Below are 18,758 nucleotides of genomic sequence, written 5' to 3' on the forward strand. Positions count from 1 at the left end.
GTTTTCATGTATGTTGGCATGGAGAAAACATAAAGCAAACCACTCAGATTTTTTCGTGTTATAGCATAGAGAACAATGTTTCCGTCTCATCCATAAGTAAAAGAGATGAGAATAACCATTTAAGGACCTACAATGCCTCATTAAAAAGCATTTAAATATGATATGAACACTCTCGACAGCCTGAAATTTGTAGTAAAACCACTTGGTCAAGGATTAGCAACCCATGATACCTCTGTGTTGTAGGTTTCAGAAACAGTTTGGCTTTCTTGAAAAAGAATCCTTGTCTACCAATGGTTGGTCAAAGACCATGGAAATTCATGGGTTTAGCCTGAATCCATTGGCCTTTTCCAAGTAAGTACAATTCTAGCTGCAGAAATAGTTGCATACTATCATAGTAGCCTTTACCAGTAGGATAAAAAGGTGAGTATAATACAGGTTGGCAAGATGCATATTGCCTAAGCAAATTTAAAAGAATGTCAAGGTATGAACTGAGCAAATGTGGCTGAAACTTAGCTAATGAGTTGTATGGAGCCCATACAAGAAGGTATTCTTTGACTGGTACTATGCCTGGTAATATATAACACTTGCCCCTCATGAAGCCACCTTGTCTGTGGCAACACACGTAGGGCTTCTATGCCTCCGGACCTCCTTGGCACCTCCATATAGTCCTTGGTATCTCCTTTGGTCATGCTCAATAGATGTCATTGCATCTTTCCCCACTTGGATCATCTTTTTAGTGTGGTAGCTATTTTGCTCTGCAGCTTAACCTATTGTGAATTCTCTTGATCTGACTTCTGAGTCGGGACTACCTCTGGTGGTTACTGCGGGTAGTGGAGCTGGCTGGATTGACAGAAGTCTGCCACCTGACGACGATGATTGGAAATCAGGGGTTACTGACTGGAAGTATATAAGTGAGCAGGCTTCCCTCAGTTGCTGCTGGTGATTAGTTTCTTCCTGTGCATTTTGAGGTCTGCTGTCTCCTGCCTGATCCTGCATTTTTTAATTAAGTTGTTCATTTGCTAATCCTTTGCATCTGATCTGGTTTTGCCTCTTTCTGCTTTGCTGTGAGGGTTCAGCATTCTCCCTGCTGGGGCAATGCTGGACCCTGCTCCATATGTTACAGCTTGTGTCAGTTTATTTAGTCCCCTGTTATATTAGTCTCTTTTGCTTTGCTGCCAGTTCACACCAAAATGCTGATATAGTGGGGGAGAGGTCGTGAGACCTCAGTCTTTTTTGTACATCAGACGTGTTAGATTTTTTAGGGTTTTTGCGTGATTGCAGACAGTGGCTTTCCTTTCCTATCCTATCTAGACAGTTTGGTCCCAATCATTTGCTCAGTCTATTTTCTGCCTGTGTTTGTACCTCATCTTGTCTCACCTACAATATATGTTTGGGGGCTATCTATTTCTTTGGGGGTTCTACTCCAGGGCAGTTTAGATTTCACCTTTATTGCTTTAAGCTTAGTTAGTTCTCCGGCTGTGCCGAGGCATCTAGGGCATCGTAGGCATGCCCCACAGCTACTGCTAGTTGTGTTGTTAGGATTAGGGGTCTGCAATCCGCTAAGTTACCAACCTTTCTGGTTTCCTGGTGGCCTAGCCTATTCCTGCCATCCTCCTCGGTGACCTATTCATAACATTAACCCTTTGTTTTGTCTTGTAGCTCCTAAATCTTGTCTGTGGGGCAGTATTTGCTACTTTGTTGCACATTACTGTATGGCTAATTTTCAGCCTTTTCTGTAAATAGGCATATATTATTATTTCTTAACCCCATTGGTGATACTAGAATTTTTGCACGGTCGACATCGGTTTTACCATTATTATTATACTGCCTTTCATATGGTGTGTAGGTTTTTGTAGGTGCTTTCATCATACTGCCTTAACACTTGGAGTCTAGTTTTTTGCAGGTGCCAAAAATTGACAATAGTATATACACATTGTGATTTGTATTTATTGTAATACTTGAATTTTGGTCTGTGGGGTAAAAACCCATGTTTTCTTTTGGGCATTGTTTTTAATGATTTTAATGTGTGTTTTTTCTACATATGTTGCTAATAAATATTTATACCTTTTCTGAAATATATATCTGATCTTTTTTGGGTGATTGCCAGCTTAGCATGCCTTTTTTTCTTTTGTTGATCGCAGTTATGCACATGCCATCGGCAGATCCCCTGCTTTTTATATCTAATTATTTCTGATGGTGTGCTCCACTTGCTTTTTGATATATGTCTGGTAATATATGCTACCTTTCTTCCTTTCTTTCATCGAGCACATGTACTTTATTTGAACAGTCATTTACTACTGACAGACTCCCTCTAAAGCCCCCATCACACTAAGCGAGATCTCTGCTGAGTCACAAGTTTTGTGACGCAACAGCGATCTCGCTGTGTGTGACACGTATCAGCGACCGCCCCCCCCGCCGGGTATCGCTGATCGTGCTCTAATGTCCTGGGCCATTTTTTGATCGTTGGTCTCCCGCTGGCCAGCACGCATCGTGTGGCAGCAGCAGACCATTGATCAGTGAGCTCCCAGTGCTGTAAGCAGATGCTGGGAGCTGGTATCCAAGGTAAACAGCGGGTAACTAAGCGCACGTGTTGCTTAGTTACCCGCTGTGTACCCTGGATACCAGCGTGCTCACACTGGGAGCTGGTATCCAAGATAAACAGCGGGTAACTATGTGCCGCGCATGCTTAGTTTCCAACTGTTTATCTTGGATACCAGTTCCCGGCATGAGCACACTGTTATCCAGGGTACACAGCAAATAACTAAGCAATGCGCGGACTTGTTACCCCCGTCGTCGCTGGTCCTGATCGCTGGTGAGATCTGCCTGTTTGACAGCTTACCAGCGATCATGTAGTGACACACCAGCGATCTTGACCAGGTCACATCGTTGTCGGGATCGCTGGTGCGTCCCTTAGTGTGATGGGGGCTTAAGGGTGCTTTCACCTTGGTTTTAGTAACATGTCCATGGGTGCCGTTGGGACTTGGGTCCGAACTCTCCCCTCAAATTAGGATTCAATTGTATGCGCTAAACTGGCTATAGGCTATAATGGTGCTGGCAGAGCAAATGTGCACCCTTCCATGCATCATTTTTGGGTGTGCACACCCAGACGTAGTAGCACTTTGTTTTGCTTACTTTTATTTTTCTTCTATTTCACTATCAGATCAGTAATGTAAGTTCCCTGTGTGTAGTAAAATACTTAAAGGTGACCATCTTCTACAGTTTCTAGCATCACTCCTGTTCCTCTCTGCCATCTTGTGTCCACAGCTCTGTCTGGTAAGAAAGGACTATTGACGGATAGTATCTCTCTTAATTTGTCTATGAGAGCCTCGTTTTAAGTCCTGTGGACTTCCAAGAAAAGTAACAGAAAATACTAGAGTAACCCCTCCAGTTACAACTTCGCTCATGTGTGGCAGAAAAGAACTGTAGTTATGATGGGAACAGCATGAAACGGAAACCAGTATTTTACTACTCACAGAGAACATACATTACTGATGCCTATCCAGTGGTGAAATGGAAAAAAAACCTCTGGAGTGGTACTATTGTTTTCTGTCCCTGCACATAGATTATATAAATAATAAGAAGTAAATTATAATAATAAAAATATTCATAACAATTGACTTTTTATATATGTTTACTATATTTTTCATGCAATGAGTTAAATTGACTTTTTTCCATATAATAAAGTCATAACTGCAAATTGTCCTATCCTCTTGTTCCATTATATGCTAATGTAATTTTATTATGATTATTTCTCATCAAAACCTGGCTAATCCACTGGTGAATGAACTAGAATAATAAACATAAATGATGATAATAATAACAATAATCATAAAATATTTCAGCTTGAAATCACATCTTAACATAATGCAAACAACTATAAAATTATAGAGAAAAAAAGAAGCAGATAAATAAAAAAGGGAAATTGCCACTTACGATTTTGAGTCATCCCAAAGAACACAGTATGGCTTCAGAGTACCCTGATAAAAACAAAAACAGGATTGTTATTTAAGTCTTCCATCTCTGAATTCGCTGATAGAAATAGCAATGAAAAAAAAAGCATTTTTAGCCTAAATATACATATTAACCACAGAGTAACAAGAATATTCTTAATTCTTTACATGACTACAACATATTATACATGTCCAAATAAAATCAGATATTGAGGGGTTTGCAAACTTATTAACAACTCAATAAGAGTAAGGGTCTGACTTATAAGAGCTACCAAGTTTATACGATAATATTGATAAGTTATTTTTTTCCAAAAACAGTTCAATAAATGAATTTATAGGACCCTCTTGACCATGTAGATCAATAGATTTTTTTATTGCTCTATATATTTCCTAAATGATTCACTTAAAAAAATATGGTAGCACCATATACATTGCTTTGGTAGATAATATTACATGACATGATATTCATGCACAGAAGGTGCTTATGATACCAGGGTAACACTACGCCAAGCATGCTATTGACATAATGTAAAAAACATGGCGATAAAGAGGAGAGAAAAACAAAGTTGTTAGAAACTGGTATGCAGGAGTAAGATGCACTGAAACCATTAAGAGGCTTAACTTTGCGTTGCGCAAACATTTTTCAACTTTTCAAAGTATTTTACACCAGAAACCTGGCTTAAACATTTGAAGAATCGGCCCCTTTTCATACTGTTTTAGGACCAATAGCTATATTCATCCTTGGAGTCATTTCTTCAAAAGAATTATACAAGAAGCCTTTAGTTGCTAGTCTAAGTCCAACAGTAGTCGTGGAGACTGAATTATTGTGACTAGTAGAGATGAGAAGATCAGAAACAAATAAAAATCCCCTGTTGGCACAGATTTGTTGTTATTCTCAATAAATTTAATGTCCTTTATTGTTCTCTGGGGTCTTTCCAGACCCTAGACTGTAATTAATGTAAGATGTGAAAACTATGAAAATTCTTTATACTTTCATTTACTGCTTGCCTGGCTGTTTTCAATGCACTCTGCTCACTGTCTGCTACTCCATGCCTCTGTTGGGTCATATCTACAGCCTATTGCTCACTGTAGGCTGGGGTTTCTAGGCCATGAACAATGAACTCTGGGACCTGCGTGTGGTCAGAAACTCTGTGCTAGTGTGAACACCGGATAGCAGACACTGGAGCAGCAGGAGTGGCCAGTGCGGTGAGTGGTCACTTGTTCATTTCTTTTTCCAGCCCTCTACCATTCAGCAAGATGGCAGTCACAGATGGCCTCCATTTTGCTGAATTTGCACATAGTGAAAAATAAAAATATCTGTGCTCTCCAGAATGCGGATTTTTTTTATTTTGAGTAGAATTCCATTCCATGTGAATAAATGTGCCCATCTCTAGTGACTAGATTTACTTAAGTCTGCATAAGTAGCCTATATGATCATACCTGTAATAGGTATCAGCACAGTCTAAGAATTTTTTCAGTAGAGCACACAGGTAGTATTCTGAGTGTTATTACCTCCATCAGGTTCATAGGAGCTTTTTTCCTAATTAGTAATGCTTCTAATGGGAATTACTTCAGAAAGTATGCCATCTAGACAAGTATATAAAGATCCACCATATGAATCATATGAGAAAAACAATATTGCCTCAATATGAAATCACAAGTATAGTGGTGTACTGTAAAAGCTCCATGCACTGAGAAAAAAGCACTATGATAACTTAAAATGGAGCTGTAATATGTTCATGACATTTTAGTAATCTGAATTGGAGGCTAAAGCTTGTAACATCTGTAACCATCACCTCCTGCTCAATGCATTCTGAAGTTGCAGACAGAAGGAGGAGTTGTGGTGTGGTGCCCCTGAGGCTCAGTCGCCACAGAGGTACTGCACCTTCTCCTAAGGTGCGGTGCCCCACCAACTAGGTAAGTTGGGAACTCCTTTCCACACTCCAACACCTGCATCCCACACACAGGATAGTTCAGCAGGACCACATTGCGGCTCCATGCTTAGAGGGTAGCAGAGCACCTTTCGTGGGTCCTTGCTTCGTAACACGAGATGTGCTGGGAGGTGGGTGGAGTTAGATATAAAAGGTTGGGAAGATTTAGAATTGGAGGTCAGTCAGTCAGAGAAGTGAGTCTGACAGGAAGTCACTCAGACAGGAGTGGGGATCCCTGGAAGAAGGGATGGAGGAAGGAGTGCTGCAGCTGCCTCAGTGATCTGAGACAGCTGGCACGGGAAAGGAACAGAAGGAGAAAGACATAGAACTGCAACCTTAGCTTCCATAAGAGAGAGAAGGATCAGTGCGGAACGAAGGAGTAGGAGAATAGAGAGGAGACGTGGGTTGGAAGAGGAACACTGCCTATAGGTTCTCAGTGCAAGGCTGGTGCCCGGTCCCCGAGGTTGTATGGACACTTATGGTTCTGCAGCAGACACCGGTGGAGTAGTTGGCTGTAAATGCACTACTCCCATCTAAGACTTGGGGCACAACAGCAACTGATTAGAGAGCCAGGACTCCGGAGAAGGGAGTCTCTGAGAGAGGCTACAGCTGTCTGCCATACGAGTAGAGTTGTTAGGAACATTTGACAGGAGGAACTCCAGAGTACCACGGTATTGGAGCTCTTCATACCTTAAGGTGCAATAGAGTAGTCGTTCAGGAAAGGTACATGTTGGCGGAGTGTTGGAGAGGAAAAGCCTGACTTGCCCGGGAGGTTGATTGAGTCTCTGACCCGGAGAACATGGCACGGAGGCAGGCACCAGTGTGTACCACGGACTGTGAGTAAAGCTTTGGAACTGCAAGCCCTGGTGTCTTCCATTCATTTGTGCGCTAACACCGTCAGCACCGCTACATCTGGGTGCCAGCATTCCTCACACCGCCTGCGCCTATACACTGCCCTGGGGTTACAGCTTCACCTGTGGGGAGCTACACCATCTATGCTGCAGAACACCATCAGCCCCAGAGGATCTGCACGCAGCGTTGGCTTAACATCTTGCTTGCCAAACACCACAGGTGGCGTCACGAACTATTCCATTAACCACATAGACATTTCGCCATTGACTTGGGTGCCCAGGGCCATGGACCGGGTTGCCGCTGCTGTGACACATTCCCCTGACACCGGCCCGGTACCGAGTACCTCACAGCCCTGGGTGAAGGGCGACCCAGTGGGAATAAAAGTAATTATTAGCATTTTTTATACCTTTATCATAACTACTCAATGTGGAACCCACAATGAATGTCATCCCAAAAGACTAGACAGTCACTTAAAAATATATTCAATTACAGATCACTTTTGTCAAAGGTAGAGAACTTTTCTACAGTTTTTACTACATGTTATACTGTAGCTCCATCTTCTAAATAAAACATATTTTCATAGATGACATTAAAGAGGTTGTCCACTATTTTAACTTCGATTGGCCATCCTTAGCATAGGTCATCAATGTGTGATTGGTGGGGGGTACAACCCCACTCTTGCCCATCAGCTGCTATCGGTGTTGGCTGCAGCCAGAACTGACTAATTACAAAGCTGCACAGTGCAGTTCCATCTAATGTATAGTGGTCGCAGCCGGGTATGGCACATCTGCCCCCTATTGATTTGAATAGGGGGCATATGTGCAATTCCCTGCCATGGCCACTATCAGTAGGCAGAGCTGCTCCATATCTGAGCACTTCCAATTGGCCGGGGTGCCGGGTGTCACACCCTCACCAATCAGAAATTGATGACCTATTCTAAGAATAGGCCATCAATGTTAAAGTAATGGGCAACCTCTTTAAGCAGCAAGCCAGCTATGAAATGTCATAAGTAGTAGCTGTCCAAAAAAAGATCTAAACGATGCTTTATAGAAAAGAGTGGTAATTTTGAAAATTGAATTCATGAAATTTGCCAAATTTTGCCCAATAATTTGATTTGCAGAGAAGAAATTTGCAAGAATTTCAAATCAGGAAAAAGAGAGAGAAAGAGACAAGCATTGTGGGAAAGCAAGTGTGGCCATGCAAAACGAGAGTAGCCCGCTCAGCAATGGTACCGGGCAAGTATTTTTAAAGTGGGCAAATCGTATATTGAATCGTAAAGTGTTCAATTTCGTGTGGAAGCGCGAATTTCAGTAAATTTAACTCAAACTCGGTCCTCCGCAAATCATCTCTACTACTGCACTTTGCAATAGTAAGTGACTGAAAACATCTTTCATTATGTAGTGGTTGGTGAATGGTATTAAAGCTCTTCACTAAATGCAGTCTTGTAATAAAGTCCATTGCCACATTTACTTCTTATTTGCAAAAAAAATCATCAATATATACACTAGATTAGATTTTATTCCTTATTATTATTATTTATTTGTATAGCACCATTAATTCTATGGTGCTGTACATGATAAGGGGGTTACATACAAAGTTATAATTATCGTTAAGATTAAACAAATTTACAATGACTGACTGGTGCAGAGGGGAGAGAACCCTGTCCTTGTGGACTTACATTCTATGGGATAGTGGGGAAGAGACAGAGGTTCAGGGGTGCAGCAGCTCTGGTGGTGATGAGGCGGCAGCTCGGGCGGTCGTGAGGCAGCAGAATGGTTATTGCAGGCTGTAAGCTTTACTGAAAAGATGGGCTTTCAAGTTCCGCTTGAAGGATCTGAGGGTGGTGGATAATCGGACCTGTTGAGGCATGGAATTCCAGAGGATGGGGGATATTCAGGAGAAATCTTGGAGGCGGTTGTGTGAGGAACAAATAATTGTGGTGGAGAGTAGGAGGACTTGAGAGGAATGAAGATTACGTGAGGGAAGATATTGGGAGATTAGTTCAGAGATATAGGGAGGAACAGGTTGTGGATGGCTTTGTAGGTCTGTGTTAGTAGTTTGAACTGGATTTGTTGGGGAATTGGGAGCCAGTGGAGGGATTTGCAGAGGGGAGAGACAGGGGAGTAGCGAGGAGAGAGGTGAATTAGTCGGGCAGCAGAGTTGAGGACAGACTGGAAATGGTGCAAGAGAGTTAGCAGGGAGGTCACAAAGGAGAGTGTTGCAGGAGTCAAGACGGGAGATGAATAGGGCATGTACAAGCGTTTTAGTAGATTGAGAACTGAGGAAGATACGGATTCTAGAAATATTTTTGAGTTGGAGGCGACAGGAGTTGGCAAGTTTGGATGTGTGGTTTGAAGGATAGGGCAGAGTCGAGAGTTACTCCGAGGCAGCGGATTTCAGGTGCGGGAGAGAGAGTGATGCAGTTTACCATAATAGATAGATTGGGTAGGGAAGATACGTGAGATGGAGGAAAGTTAATGAGTTCAGTTTTGTTTACATTGAGTTTTAGGAAGCGATAGGTGAAGAAGGAGGATATGGCTGATAGACACTCCAGGATTCTGGACAGCAGAGAGGTGACATCTGGGCCAGAGAGGTAGATCTGAGTGTTGTCCGCATACAGGTGGTACTGGAAGCCATGGGACTTTATGAGTTGTCCTAGTGATACCATTTTTTGTCACATTTTAATTTTGATGGTGTTTTATTCTACATTTTTTGGCAATATAATGAGAATGCTCTTTTTTTGCCACTTTTTTTACGGTATTCACTGAAGCGGTTTTCTTCTGTGGCAATTTTATAGATCAGGTAGGTCCGGACACGGAAATACCAAATATGTGTATATTTTTATAAAATAAATATACCTATTTATTTAACATTATTTTCATTTTTTTATTTATTTTATGATTTTTTAAAAACAGTTTTACAATTTTTTTACAATTTTTTAAACTTAGTATATATATGATTATTAGTCGGATAGCTTGCATTATACATTGCAATGTACCAGCACTGCAATGCATTATACCTGTCAGTGCTGTACTGACAGAAGCCTCTTAGACCATGCTCCCAGCATGGTCCAACAAGCTTATCATAGCTGGCAGACCCGTGAGCCGTCATGATGACCTCAGGCTGCCGTGGCAACGATCAGGACCCCTTGATAACGTCGTGGTTGCACCACTTTGAAGAGTGACTTCCTCTCCCAGCCTTCTAAATGCTGTGATCACTATCATTCATGGCATCTAAAGGGTTATATAGACCGAGGTGGTGCGGGCACCTCTCGTGGCAGCTATAAGTTATGCCCAAATTTTGGGTGTGCCATCTTACTATCCTATGCATGGCACGCCACTCACGTTGTCTGCCTTCCCATCTGCTACTCGAAAAGATGGATTTAGTAGCTTTGACCATAAGGAGAAATCCATTTAAGACACAAAGAATTCTCTAAGACTATGGTCATAGCAGGCAAGTAATATAAAACTATTCCATATGTATATTTCCTTGATTTTCTTTAGCAATAAAGGAACTAGCAGAAAGTGTTGCATATCATGGCCATGTAATCTCATCTGACAACTTGTACCATGTCCTTGGTGTATGATGCACAAAGTGTAACAAGCAGAGACTGATTCACTCAACAAAAGTCACAAAATAACATATATCATAAAAACAGACAACTGTTCTCTTGATCAGTGCTGCCACATCCAGGAAACAAATTAATGTGCTTAGGAAATTAATTTTACCTTTTACATTACTTTTATTTACACTGCTATGTGTTACTGTGCGAGTTACCTACCAGATCAATGCCCTATCCCGAAAATGACTGTCATTAGACTTGAGTTCCAAGAACTGCACATTACCTTTACATGATAATTAATGAAACTGTATAATTTCATAGCAGCTGTATAATTATCAAATGACATGACCAGAGAGCAGTGTAAAGTCTGATTATAATTGAATGGATTAGGAAAGTTGTTTTTTTTTATCACAGCGATATTAAGCTAGTTTCTGCATTCATTTTTCTTTTTTTACCCTTGAAGCACTGCAAAAGAGCCAACATATGTTGTGTTTTTTATTTTTAAGTTTCAATTTTACTGTTCAGAAAGTAAAAGTAGAAGAATAATGCTCATCTCTACAACTCTATTCATATTTCACAGGAGATTTTCTTACTTTTAGCTTCTTGACCAGCTGTGAGATACATTTGGTGGCAACCAACTAGCTTGGGGAATGTTGGTCATGAATGAGGCATGATGTCTCATAGATATCCTGCTCTTGTCATAGTACTAATTCATCTTTTTGCACCTTTTTTACCTGGTATTTTCCTCCAAATTCCACTGAGTTTTATAAAAAAAAAACATGCCAGGTAAACTTTTGTAAAAAAAAAAATACTTCCACCATATGATACTATGTTAAATTATTTTGGACACTCATGTTTTTCTAACTATCCTGACTGAAGTGATAACATATACTGTACAGATAATTCCGAAAACCAACAATATTATTGGCCTTCTTCTGTCAAACAACAAACCGTGCTATTTTATATTACATATATTTGCGTGCAATTGTTGATCTGGTTTAGTCATGCTTTTACACAAATGAATATTTAATAAAAACCTGTATGAAATACCATTATTATTAATATAAGTAATGTGTTAAATTACCTGTAAATGCATAGTCATTTAAAAGGAGCAGATCCTATTAGGTTATTTAGCCCTATTCCTGCAATCTAGGAAAGTTCTTTACACATTTGCAGTTCTCTACTAAAACAGACTAATCCACTTCAGATGCTTCTTGGACATGATTGACATCTTCCCACCTTCTGTGCCATCCCAGAAATGGCATCATTACACCTTCCTGAGCAAACGCAGTGAAGCTGGCTGTATACTACACCCAAAAATACATAAAATTAATCCTTAGTTACCCCAACAGGTCAGAATTAGTGTTGAGCATTCCGATACCGCAAGTATCGGGTATCGGCCGATATTAGCGGTATCGGAATTCCGATACTGACTTCCGATACTTTTGTCATATCGGATACCGGAATCGGAATCGGAAGTTCCCATCATGCTATGAGCCTGCTTGCTTTGATTAAGCCAATGGGAATCCTCCGAAGTGTGGGCACATCCTGTTAGGCATGTAGGCATGTTAACTATTGGCATGGCTGTGATTGGCTGCCGAAATGATGTCATGATGCACTATAAAAACAACCGCAGCCGCCATTTCTGGTTCACTCTGCTGTGAATTCAGTAAGGGACAGGCTGCTGTAGAAGACTGTGAGGGACAGTTAGAAATAGCGATTCCACCAAACATCTAGTGCTTTACCCAGGCTACATAAACCACCACTGTAGCCTTCTTTGCCCTAGCAGCTGTGTTCACAGCTGTCTGCAAGGGCTGTGTGAGTGCAGCTCACGCTGTGGAGTGGGTCCAGCAGCCACGTCAGGTTGTAGGCTGCCCAGCGTGCCTCACTGCTGCCTCATACATCTTTTAATTTTTGAGCTGCATTTTTTACATAATTTCAATCTAGTGTGCTTCCATCCGTATCCATATACGTTGGTTGCAAACACTAGTAGTAGACAGCGGAGCCTTTCTGCAGCCTTTCAGTGCTAGTGTCCACTTTGCTGCACTGTTCACGGCTGTCTGAGAGGTCTCTGACTGTGTGTGAGTGCAGCTCACGCTGATAGTGTGTCCTGCAGCTACGTCTGGTTGTAGGACGCTCAGCGTGTCACTGCCTCACACATTTTTCTTTTATTGCAGCTCATTTTTTCTTCTATTAGTGTGCATCCATCCGTCTCCATCTACGGTGGTTGCAAACACTATATAGGAGTACACAGCGGAGCCTTTCTGCAGCCTGTCAGTGCCAGTGCCCACTTAGCTGCACTGTTCACGGCTGTCTGAGAGGTCTCTGACTGTGTGTGAGTGCAGCTCACGCAGAGTAGAGTGTCCTGCAGCTACGTCTGGTTGTAGGACGCTCAACGTGCGTCACTGCCTCACACATATTTGTCTTTGAGTGCAGCTCATTTTTTCTTCTCCTATTAGTGTGCATCCATCCGTATCCATCAACATTGGTTGGTTGCAAACACTATATAGGAGTAGATAGAGGAGTCTTTTTTTCTGGCTTGTGCCCTGCCGGCGCAGCCAGATTAGTATTACCCAATTTTTTTGGAGCCTCATCTTTTGCATTGTAGGTTACCTGCCTGCATTGTAATAGCTCCAAAAAGTTGGTGATACTATCAGTTTCAATTCTTTGTTCACATACTTTGAGTTTGTTTCCAACAAAGAAACCACAAAAAAAGTTCACCAAACACTACATTTGGAACTTGTGTAGGCCACATCAGCTCCTATTAAAGTGTAGTCCACACACACACATTTCATAAAATTAGTGTTTCTTGTACCTGTAACCAGCTGTTCAGGAATAAGCACACTAAGGCCCCCCTTTGTACTTTTCTGCCTATCTTAAGCAGTCTGGCAAGATGAAGAAGGCAGGGAGTAAGGCGCGTGGGCGTGGGCGTGGAGTTTCAGCAGGGAGAGGACGTGGGGATTCTGCAGGGAGAGGACGTGGGGATTCTGCAGGTAGAGGACGTGGGGATTCTGGGCCTGCTGCGGGCACCAGTGGATCAGCATCCCCCAGTTTTAGCAGGCAACAGTCCTTTATGCGCAGCTTTGTAGGACCTCAACGTACCCCACTGCTGCGGGAGGAACAAATTGAAGCCGTTGTCGGATGGATGGCAGCTAACGCATCAACTTCAATTAATTCCACAGCCTCTCAGGACCAGAGCACCAAAGAGCAACCATCTGTCTCTTCACCACCTGCCGAAGTGCCCAGGCAGTCAGAGAGACATGGACAGGAGCCATCACAGTCTCTACTTCTGTTCTCGGAATCTGTTGGCTTGGAAAGAGGGGGCCAGCCAAGCAGCATTCCTGAATGTGAAGAAGAGGGAGTATGCAGTGATGCGCAGCTTCTTTGTCCCTCTGAATCTGAAGAGGCGAGTGGGCCAGTGCCTATGGTCAGCACACCTCAGTACGCATCAGATGATGATGTGACTCAGTTGCCACTTTCTGGTGCGTACGGTGCTGGCGAGACAACCCCGGAGAAGCAGCTGTTTGAAGAGGGGAGGGAAGATGATGAGGTCCTTGACCCATCATGGCGTGAGGAACAGGAAGGTGGTGGGAGCAGCTCGGAGGAAGAGATTCCCCTACCGGCCAAAACAGGAGGCAGAGGGAGGGGGAAGACTTGGTTGCTTGTACCCTCCACTTCGGCACCCGTTAGGAGCATTCCTCATTCCAAAGGCAAAACGGGCGCTCCCAAGACTTGCAGTGCGTGGTCCTTTTTTGACACAGTTGCAGATGACATTTGCTTTGTCAAATGCAAGCTGTGTCATCAGATAGTCAAAAGAGGGAGAAATGTCAGCAACCTCAATACCACAAATATGTGGAAACATGTGCGCACCAAGCACGAGTTGGAGTTGCAGAGACACCCTGAAGACGTAGGCCAACGTACAGCACCACCTACCACCTCTTCAGTTCGTGTTGGGGCCTCTTCCTCCAGCTCACACACTGCTGGTTCGGCTTCCTCACAGGATCGCCAAGGAAGAACCTCTGCCACTGTTGTCCGGAGACCCTGTCAGATTCCACCCATAGCAGCACGTTCCCATCCATCACAGCCATCGGTAGCACAGGCATGGGATAAAAGGCGCCCTTACTCGGCAAACCATCCCCGAGCACAGTCTCTGAATGCTGGCATTGCCAAACTTCAGGCAGTTGAAATGCTGTCATTCAGGCTGGTGGACACTGACACCTTCCGGGACTTAATGGCATTGGCAGTCCCCCAATACAACGTGCCCAGCCACTTTTGTTTCAGCAGGCGAGCCGTCCCTGCCCTGCAGAAACATGTTGAGGGCAAAATAAAACATGCGCTACTAAACGCCGTTAGTAGCAAGGTCCACCTGACCACCGATGCGTGGACCAGTAACCATGGACAGGGACGATACCTTTCCCTCACTGCCCACTGGGTCAATGTTGTGGAGCCGGGTACAGATCTGGAGAGTGGCGCTGTACGTGTTCTTCCAACGCCACGGACTGCAGGACTCCAGTCTGTACACATAGACTCCTCCTCCTACTCAAGTTCCTCAGAAACAGCAGAGCAGGAGCCTGTTACGGCCGATATGAGCACAGCCGTGGCCAAACGTCAACAGGCTGTACTCAAATTAATTTCTTTGGGGAATCGAAGCCACACAGTGCAGGAGCTCTGGAATGCTATCTAGCAGGAGAGCGATGTGTGGTTTGGGCCAGCGAATCTCCAGCCGGGCTTGGTAGTGTGTGACAATGGCCGAAATCTGGTGGCAGCTCTTGGCCTAGGCAACCTCACACACATCCCATGTCTGGCACATGTGCTTAACTTGGTCGTGCAGAGCTTTCTGAGGGACTATCCGGATCTTGATGCACTGTTGCACAAGGTCCGCATAGAGTGCGCTCACTTGCGGCGTTGCAGCACGGCAAGATCGCGCCTCGCTGCTCTGCAGCGACGATTTGGCCTTCCGGAACATCGCATCATATGTGACCTACCCACCCGGTGGAATTCAACGTTTCATATGTTGGAGCGGTTGTGTGAGCAGCAGGCAGCAGTCATGGAGTACCAGCTGCATCAGGCGCAAACAAGTCGCACTGTGCGCCGTTCACACTTCAGCACCATTGAGTGGGCCTCTATGAAGGACATCTGCCTCGTTTTGCGTGCCTTCGATGAATCCACGCGGATGGCGAGTGCAGATGATGCACTAGTCAGCATGACTGTCCCCCTTATCTGCCTGCTTCAACAAACACTGCAAGCACTAAGGGATGAGGTTTCGGAAGAGGTGGAGGATGAGGAGTCCCAAATGCCATCTGCTTCTGGACAGTCTGCGCTACGTGTTTCCTCACAAAGGCCTAGGCAGGGGACACTTTGTGAGGAGGATGAGGAGGAGTCGATGGAGGAGGAAGACATATCTCCAGAGGAGGGAGGTACACAAACCTCTACTCAGTATGTACAGCGAGGGTGGGGTGATGCAGAGCAGGCCGAGGTCACGCCTCAAACAGGGGACAGCGGTTCTTTGGCAGTTGGGAGTCTGCAGCACATGGTTGATTTCATGCTGCAGTGCCTGAGAAACGACCACCGCATCTCCCACATTCTCGTCTCGGCTGATTATTGGGTGTACACCATCCTAGATCCTCGCTACCGGGACAGCGTACAAAGGCTCATACCAACGTTGAACCGGGAGCGTAAACTGCGGGAGTACGAAGAGTAACTGGTGCAGTCCATAATGTTTTCCATTCCACCCGACAGCATTGTTGCTAGTGCTTTACAAAGCAGCTCTGTGCATCGAGGCAGTGGAGGAAACTCTGCACAAAGAGGGAGCAGAGGCAGCGCCGCAGCACAAGGCAAGACCACTATGGCCCAAATGTGGCAAAGTTTTGTGTGTCCACCACAATTGTCTACACCATCAGCGACGCCTCGAGTCAGCAGGAGGCAACGCTTCCGTCAGATGGTGTCAGACTACATGTCTTGCCCTGTCACTGTTCTCCCAGATGGCTCTTCCCCCTTCAAGTTTTGGGTCTCTAAGCTGGATACATGGCCAGAGCTTAGCCAGTATGCATTGGAGGTGCTGGCTTGCCCTGCTGCCAGTGTATTATCGGAACGTGTCTTTAGTGCCGCAGGTGGTGTACTAACAGACCGTCGCACGTGACTATCTTCCGATAATGTTGACCGGCTAACTTTTCTGAAAATGAACAAGGCCTGGATCTCCAAAGACTTTGCCATTCCTCTTACAGACTAAGTTAGTGGTTGTCAACTGTATCCAGGTCTGCTGGTGTGTTCATTTTTCTACCACCTGAACTATAATCCCTGTGCTTCAACACAGCCAGTTGTCGCTCAGATGTGTCGTCTGCACAGAGAAACACACTAGCTCCTGTGTTAGTGGGGTTCAGTAACGCCAGCTGATCCCCTGCTGTGTGGATGGCAAAGTCACCAGCTCCATCAACATTCAAACCACTACTGATTTTTAACCGTGCCCAACTTAGGTCTCTGGCTCCACTGTCTCTACTATTTCCCCTGGCCTCCAACCCCGCCATCTACATCTCTGAAGTGGCGTCAGCACAAACTACACTTGTTCCTGTGTTCCTGTAGCTCAGTCCCATCAGTTTATCCCCTGATGTGTGTCCGGCAAGGTCTCCTGCTCTGTCCACATTCCCATAACCAGTAGTGGGAATGAGGACAGAGCTGGCGAACTTGCCGGACAAACATCAGGGGATCAACTGACGGGACTGAGCACCAGTAACACAGGAACAAGTGTAGATTGTGCTGACGCCACTTCAGAGATGTAGCTGGCGCGGTTGGAGGCCAGGGTAAATAGTAGAGACAGTGGAGCCAGAGGCCTAAGTGGAGCATGGTTAGAATCAGTAGTAGTCAACAACCTCCATAAAAACCGCTGCCCATTGGCCTCTGCATGCGGCATGCGTAATCCTGGGCTCCAACAGTGTCAGTTGGTGTTCAGAAGTGTCGTCTCCACAGAGCCAAACACATTCGTTCAAGTGTTAGTGGGGTTCAGCACTGCCAGCTGTTCCCCTGCTGTGGAGATGGCAAGTCTCCTGCTGCCTTCACCTGCCAAAAGCAACAGGCCCCAGCCTGCTCCTCGCCTAATCCTGGGCTCCAACAGCGTCAGTTGGTGTTCAGAAGTGTCGTCTCCACAGAGCCAAACACATTCGTTCAAGTGTTAGTGCGGTTCAGCACTGCCAGCTGTTCCCCTGCTGTGGAGATGGCAAGTCTCCTGCTGCCTTCACCTGCCAAAAACAACAGGCCCCAGCCTGCTCCTCGCCTAATCCTGGGCTCCAACAGCGTCAGTTGGTGTTCAGAAGTGTCGTCTCCACAGAGCCAAACACATTCGTTCAAGTGTTAGTGGGGTTCAGCACTGCCAGCTGTTCCCCTGCTGTGGAGATGGCAAGTCTCCTGCTGCCTTCACCTGCCAAAAGCAACAGGCCCCAGCCTGCTCCTCGCCTAATCCTGGGCTCCAACAGCGTCAGTTGGTGTTCAGAAGTGTCGTCTCCACAGAGCCAAACACTTTCGTTCAAGTGTTAGTGGGGTTCAGCACTGCCAGCTGTTCCCCTGCTGTGGAGATGGCAAGTCTCCTGCTGCCTTCACCTGCCAAAAGCAACAGGCCCCAGCCTGCTCCTCGCCTAATCCTGGGCTCCAACAGCGTCAGTTGGTGTTCAGAAGTGTCGTCTCCACAGAGCCAAACACATTCGTTCAAGTGTTAGTGGGGTTCAGCACTGCCAGCTGTTCCCCTGCTGTGGAGATGGCAAGTCTCCTGCTGCCTTCACCTGCCAAAAGAAACAGGCCCCAGCCTGCTCCTCGCCTAATCCTGGGCTCCAACAGCGTCAGTTGGTGTTCAGAAGTGTCATCTCCGCAGAGCCAAACACATTCGTTCAAGTGTTAGTGGGGTTCAGCACTGCCAGCTGTTCCCCTGCTGTGGAGATGGCAAGTCTCCTGCTGCCTTCACCTGCCAAAAGCAACAGGCCCCAGCCTGCTCCTCGCCTAATCCTGGGCTCCAACAGCGTCAGTTGGTGTTCAGAAGTGTCGTCTCCACAGAGCCAAACACATTCGTTCAAGTGTTAGTGGGGTTCAGCACTGCCAGCTGTTCCCCTGCTGTGGAGATGGCAAGTCTCCTGCTGCCTTCACCTGCCAAAAGCAACAGGCCCCAGCCTGCTCCTCGCCTAATCCTGGGCTCCAACAGCGTCAGTTGGTGTTCAGAAGTGTCGTCTCCACAGAGCCAAACACTTTCGTTCAAGTGTTAGTGGGGTTCAGCACTGCCAGCTGTTCCCCTGCTGTGGAGATGGCAAGTCTCCTGCTGCCTTCACCTGCCAAAAGCAACAGGCCCCAGCCTGCTCCTCGCCTAATCCTGGGCTCCAACAGCGTCAGTTGGTGTTCAGAAGTGTCGTCTCCACAGAGCCAAACACATTCGTTCAAGTGTTAGTGGGGTTCAGCACTGCCAGCTGTTCCCCTGCTGTGGAGATG

The 18,758-nt window shown here is 45.3% G+C and overlaps 1 protein-coding gene across 6 annotated transcripts in view; it reads right to left on the bottom strand.

The window, feature by feature from the left end:
- The window catches only part of ADGRB3 (adhesion G protein-coupled receptor B3), a 1,461,501-nt gene that overhangs the window by 374,823 nt on the left and 1,067,920 nt on the right, over nt 1-18,758 (bottom strand). For all 6 annotated transcript variants that reach the window (XM_073569395.1, XM_073569396.1, XM_073569393.1 and 3 more), the window contains one exon: nt 3,934-3,977. In XM_073569395.1, coding sequence (XP_073425496.1) covers nt 3,934-3,977 — 44 coding nt within the window. The remainder of the gene's footprint in view (nt 1-3,933; nt 3,978-18,758) is intronic.

This window comes from Dendrobates tinctorius, unplaced genomic scaffold (assembly GCF_039654945.1).
Source record: "Dendrobates tinctorius isolate UK_male_01 unplaced genomic scaffold, ASM3965494v1 ptg000024l, whole genome shotgun sequence".
In the NCBI taxonomy this organism is placed as follows: domain Eukaryota; kingdom Metazoa; phylum Chordata; class Amphibia; order Anura; family Dendrobatidae; genus Dendrobates; species Dendrobates tinctorius.